At 39.9% G+C, this 6,000-nt stretch overlaps 1 protein-coding gene across 1 annotated transcript in view; it reads right to left on the bottom strand.

Moving 5' to 3' along the window:
• Window positions 1–426: 426 nt before the first annotated feature.
• stam2 (signal transducing adaptor molecule (SH3 domain and ITAM motif) 2) overlaps window positions 427–6,000 on the bottom strand; it is a 32,192-nt gene continuing 26,618 nt past the window's right edge. Inside the window, exons 13-14 of the mRNA XM_045704776.2 lie at window positions 5,684–5,844; window positions 427–2,884 (exon numbers count right to left, since the gene is read on the bottom strand). Coding sequence (XP_045560732.1) covers window positions 2,716–2,884; window positions 5,684–5,844 — 330 coding nt within the window. The 3' untranslated portion in view covers window positions 427–2,715. The remainder of the gene's footprint in view (window positions 2,885–5,683; window positions 5,845–6,000) is intronic.

Here is a 6,000-nt window from a genome sequence, read left to right as displayed (position 1 = left end):
GTATATTATAGATGCCGTATCTTAATTTGATCATCCTGTTGTTGCAGGTATTTCCCTGCACAGCAGGAAATGCAAACTTGTAGTGTATTCAAAGTTTAAAAGGTGTCCAAAGTTTGTCATTTCCACTTTAAATTTCAGACCTGATTTGCCCAACGAAAAAATATCCCAACCCCTACAAAAAATGCCCAATAATGATAATTTACATAATAATTCTCATTTCCAGTTGATTATTTTCCTGCTATGAGAAACTGGGTCAAATTAAGATACAGCATCTGTGCTGCATATAGATATTCATTTTATTCTCTTTCTACATCAGAAACGTGTCATTGAACTGTTCTCAAACGACTCAAAAGTACCCCCTCAAACAGAACGCACTTACAAGACGTCCATTACAACATGAAAAAACTTCATCCATCAGTAGAAAGCTTTGAACACAGGTACATTTTATTTTAAAGAATATTAGAGTTGACGGTGTTACAAAAGGATTTACAATGATAACACAAGAGAGAAATCTTGAAGTAACAAAACATGGAGTCAGTTATAATAATCGGTAGTACTGAATGGGAACATTCCCTGGAATATTTTTTAAATATATAGAGTTCTAGATATACAGCAGCTTCAGGGTCAATTCCTTTCCCAAAGATGTTTCCATTTTTATTTTATTTTTAAAGAAAACAAGGCATCCAGTGGTAAATAAAATGTTTACAAAGTTAAGGTGCAATACCGACAATGCCAGAAGATATTTTACATCTAATATACAACACCTTTTCAGATGCAGATAAAGAAAAAATAAAGTGTACACAGTTATTTTAGTCAGAGTAGACTATCCAGCTAAAGGGGGGAAAAATAAAATAAATCTGGTCCTCGGTTACACCCAACAGTTTCATTCATTTCAGATGAACATTTTAGGCCAAACAGTTCTCTAGCTATAAAACTTTGTACAATTCACACGTTTATCAATAAAGACCAATGAGCCACTTCTAACTGTTGGTCACGGTAGCCATTTGTTCTGACACAAATAAAGTAAAACCAAAAAGTATTAAAGGGGAAAGTATACCGTACATTTATAAACCATAAAATAATATCTGATCATATGGATATAATCCAGAGAAAGATAATATACAAGTGATGTCATTTACAATTTCAAATTAATGGTCCAAATGCAGAGCAAACAGCCATTCATTCCAAAGATAACCATTATTTCCATAAAAAGATTTATATGAAAATGTGACCTCCTACAGCCCAGAAACATGAAAAAGCACACCGATATTAATTTAATAATTACAAACATCTTTTAATAACGTCTATGGTCAAAAGCCTTTTCAACAGAAGAGTGAATGAAGAAGGACCATAGAAAGAAATAGCTAGGACTTGGCTCATTTCCCAATCAATCTCTTATATCTTGCGATTACAACTTACTCAAGGTATATAGGACATCTACCAAGTTGCCAAGAGCCTTGGCACATGAATGTTGTTAATCAACAACCATATCATCTGAAGATTCCATTTAGCCTGGTCCCAGATCTGTTTATGCTGTCTTGCCAACTGCATTGTTGTCATTGTCAAGGCAAACATGACAAATTCCATAAGGAGTTGGCAATAGAGTAGAAACAGACAGGCACCCAAGCTAGGTTACATTTGCATTACTAAAAAAAAGTGATTTGTGTATGAAAATGTGCACTAAACCTACAATTGCAGTAATTTGGAAAGGCTGCATGGTCACAATTCTAAATGTATTTAACAATGACTTCAGTTAATTTCACAACAAAATCACCTCGAAGTTGCACACAAATGAAAATGATAAAACGTGTCCTCCTAGAACATATTAAACACCCAAAGAGTGTTGCAAGGCAGGCAGTGTATGGGAAGCTAATCTCTATCTGTACCATAGTATCTAATAAAACATGCTACTGATTATAGCACAAAAAGACTTATACCTAGAGCACTCTATAACCTTTGGCCCCAAGAAGGGTCAACTAAAGTGGATGACGCTGTTAGAGAGAGGGGGATAGAAAAGTCCTGGCCAGGGTTGGGGTCAATTCCATTTGGAATTGACTGAATGTAAAAGGATTGACTCGAACCCTGGTCCTGGCCAGTCATGGGTTCCTTCATTTGGACTGATCTCCAGACAGACAGACACCAAACCAGACAGTGAACAGAAAAACAAACATTTAAAAATAGAAGATGATTAAAAAAACAAACAAACAAAAGATATCTCTGAACAAGGACAAATACACACAACATTAATGAAGCAGTTTGGAAATTATCAGCTGATGAGCTGCCCCCTTAACTGTTTTAAAGAGGCAAACCAAGACAAGGAAAAGTACTTATTTCACACACTGTTTCAAAACATTCATCCCTTCCAAACAGGCCGTGGTGGGTGGGTGGTAGGTTGGCATTTGGTCTCCTCCGGTGGGTCTCCACACCTCTCAGACAGACACTGACCTTTGTGACAATCTAGGCGGTGTTCCAAATGACTCTCTATTTCCCAAATAGTGTGCTACTGTTGCCCAGAGCCCTATGGGTCCTGGTCAAAAGTAGAGCACTACATAGGGAATAGGTTGCCATTTGGGACACAAGCATACCTCATACCATTGCCATAATTTTTTCATAAAGGACAAAAGAGGGGGAGGATTGTGTCATTGTACTGTGTCTTTTGGTGGGGATATGCTGCTGCTCACTCAGACAGCCCTGATAGTATTGCACGGCCTGCCTTTATAGGAGAGGCTGCTGATAGTAGGCCTGTTGCTGCTGTGGGGCCTGCTGCGATGGAGCAGCCATTTGATAGGAGGCTGGAGGCAGGTTGGCGTTCTGATAGGCTGACATGTCCATCTGTGGGGCCACACCCATCTGTGGAGGGTATCCGGCAGGTGCATATGGTACACTGCAGTGAAGAGACAGAATGGTACAATATTAGCCACCTACTGCCTAACACAAGCATTAACCTCACTAGGGTAGGGGGCACTATTTTCACCTCCGGATGAAAAGCGTTCCCAAAGTAAACTGCTTGCTACTTAGGCCCAGAAGCTAGGATTGGCAGATTTGGATAGAAAACACTCTAAAGTTTCCAAAACTGTTAAAATAATGTGAGTATAACAGAACTGATATGGCAGGTGAAAACCTGAGAAAAATCCATCCAGGAAGTGGGATTTTTTTATGTTTGTAGTTTTCTATTGAATGCCATCACAGTATCCATTGACTTAGGAATCAACGTGCACTTCCTATGGCTTCCACTAGATGTCAACAGTCGTAAGAAATTGTTTCAGGCTTGTATTCTGACAAATGAGGGAGTAAGACCACTTTGAGTAAGTGGATAGTGGGAAGTCCCCAGACCTGTTACCTGCGCGTGACCGAGAGTGCGCCTTCCTTGTTTTTTTTTTTATATTGACGACGCTATTGTCCGGTTGAAATATTATTGCTATTATTTAGGCTAAAAACAACCTGAGGATTGATTATAGACATCGTTTGACATGTTGCTACGAACTTTACGAATACTATTTGTTTTTTTCGCCTGCCTGCTGTGACTGCCTTTGAGGCATTGGATTACTGAACAAATCGCGCAAACACAACAAAGGTTTTTGGATATAAAGAGGGACTTTATCGAACAAAACAAACATTTATTGTGTAACTGGGAGTCTTGTGAGTGCAACCATACGAAGATCAAAGGTAAGGCATTGTTTATATCGCTATTTCTGACTTTTGTGTCGCACCTGCCTGGTTGAAATATGATTTTCATGCTTTTGTATGCGGGGCTCTGTCCTCAGATAATCATATGGTTTGCTTTCGCAGTAAAGCCTTTTTGAAATCTGACACGGCGGCTGGATTAACAAGAAGTTAACCTGTTGGGGGTAGGGGGCAGTATTGACACGGCCGGATAAAAAACGTACCCGATTTAAGCTGGTTACTACTCCTGCCCAGTAACTAGAATATGCATATAATTATTGGCTTTGAATAGAAAACACCCTAAAGTTTCTAAAACTGTTTGAATGGTGTCTGTGAGTATAACAGAACTCATATGGCAGGCAAAAACCTGAGAAGATTCTGAACAGGAAGTGGCCTGTCTGACAAGTTGTTGTTCATCTTGGCTCTTTTTATTGAAGACTGAGGATCTTTGCTGTAACGTGACACTTCCTACGGCTCCCATAGGCTCTCAGAGCCCGGGAAAAAGCTGAATGATATCGAGGCAGCCCCAGGCTGAAACACATTATCGCCTTTGGCAAGTGGCCGATCAGAGGACAATGGGCTTAGGCGCGTGCACGAGTCGACCCCGTGCTTTATTTTCTTTCGTCTGTTTACCTAAATGCAGATTCCCGGTCGGAATATTATCGCTTTTTTACGAGAAAAATGGCATAAAAATTGATTTTAAACAGCGGTTGACATGCTTCGAAGTACGGTAATGGAATATTTAGAATTTTTTTGTCACGAAATGCGCCATGCTTGTCACCCTTATTTACCCTTTCGGATAGTGTCTTGAACGCACGAACAAAACGCCGCTATTTGGATATAACAATGGATTATTTGGGACCAAACCAACATTTGTTATTGAAGTAGAAGTCCTGGGAGTGCATTCTGACGAAGAACAGCAAAGGTAATAACATTTTTCTTATAGTAAATCTGACTTTGGTGAGTGCTAAACTTGCTGGGTGTCTAAATAGCTAGCCCTGTGATGCCGGGCTATCTACTTAGAATATTGCAAAATGTGCTTTCACCGAAAAGCTATTTTAAAATCGGACATATCGAGTTCATAGAGGAGTTCTGTATCTATAATTCTTAAAATAATTGTTATGCTTTTTGTGAACGTTTATCGTGAGTAATTTAGTACATTTTTAGTAAATTCACCGGAAGTTTGCGGGGGGTATGCTAGTTCTGAACGTCACATGCTAATGTAAAAAGCTGGTTTTTGATATAAATATGAACTTGATTGAACAAAACATGCATGTATTGTATAACATAATGTCCTAGGTGTGTCATCTGATGAAGATCATCAAAGGTTAGTGCTGCATTTAGCTGTCTTCTAGGTTTTTGTGACATTACATGCTAGCTTGAAAAATGGGTGTCTGATTATTTCTGGCTGGGTACTCTGCTGACATAATCTAATGTTTTGCTTTCGTTGTAAAGCCTTTTTGAAATCGGACAGTGTGGTTAGATTAACGAGAGTCTTGTCTTTAAATAGCTGTAAAATAGTCATATGTTTGAGAAATTGAAGTAATAGCATTTCTAAGGTATTTGAATAACGCGCCACGGGATTCCACTGGCTGTTACGTAGGTGGGACGAAATCGTCCCACTGGCCCTAGAGAAGTTAAGCTTTATTTTGATGTATAACACATATATTTTCAAGAATGTTAAATATTTGAATTGAGTATTTTTAAATTTTGCGCTCTGCAATTTCATTGGATGTTGGCCAGGTGGGACGCTACCGTCCCACACCCCCTAGAGAGGTTAAGACAGACATTTAACCCTCTTAACACAGGAGCAATGCCACCCCCAAAAATGTAATACTCACAAATCCACAAGTGGGATGTCTCAAAATACAAACATGCAGACACAAGAATGGCCTCACAAAATGGCTGCCATTTAGCTAGCTAGTTACCTAGTCAGGGCTGGTATACAAAGGGGACGTGTAACCCTGTAAAGTACTGGTATACCGAGGAGACGTGTAACCCTGTAAAGTACGAGGCTTACCTGTAAGGAAGCTGTGCTGGCTGACCGTTGGGAGATGTGACGTTAGGGGGGAGTGAGTGGAGGGGTCCGGGCTGGTCCGAGCCCATGTATGCCTGCTGGGCTGGGGGGCCCTGGGGCATCCCTGGAGGCATGTAGGAACCACCAGGCTGACCTGGGTAACCCTGAGAGAGGGAGGGGGGGAGCAAAAAGAGAATAGTACAATGTGAAATTGGGTAAAACACATTTCATAGTACAGTATACATTGCATTACTCCAGTAAACTATACATTACTATACAACCAACATTACTACAGGTGCAGCCAGGTACACAACAAGGAA

The sequence above is a fragment of the Salmo salar genome, chromosome 21, assembly GCF_965601325.2.
Source record: "Salmo salar chromosome 21, fSalSal1, whole genome shotgun sequence".
Taxonomy (NCBI): domain Eukaryota; kingdom Metazoa; phylum Chordata; class Actinopteri; order Salmoniformes; family Salmonidae; genus Salmo; species Salmo salar.
Note: the sequence above shows the minus strand (reverse complement) of the source record. Positions and strands in the feature narration are given on the sequence as shown.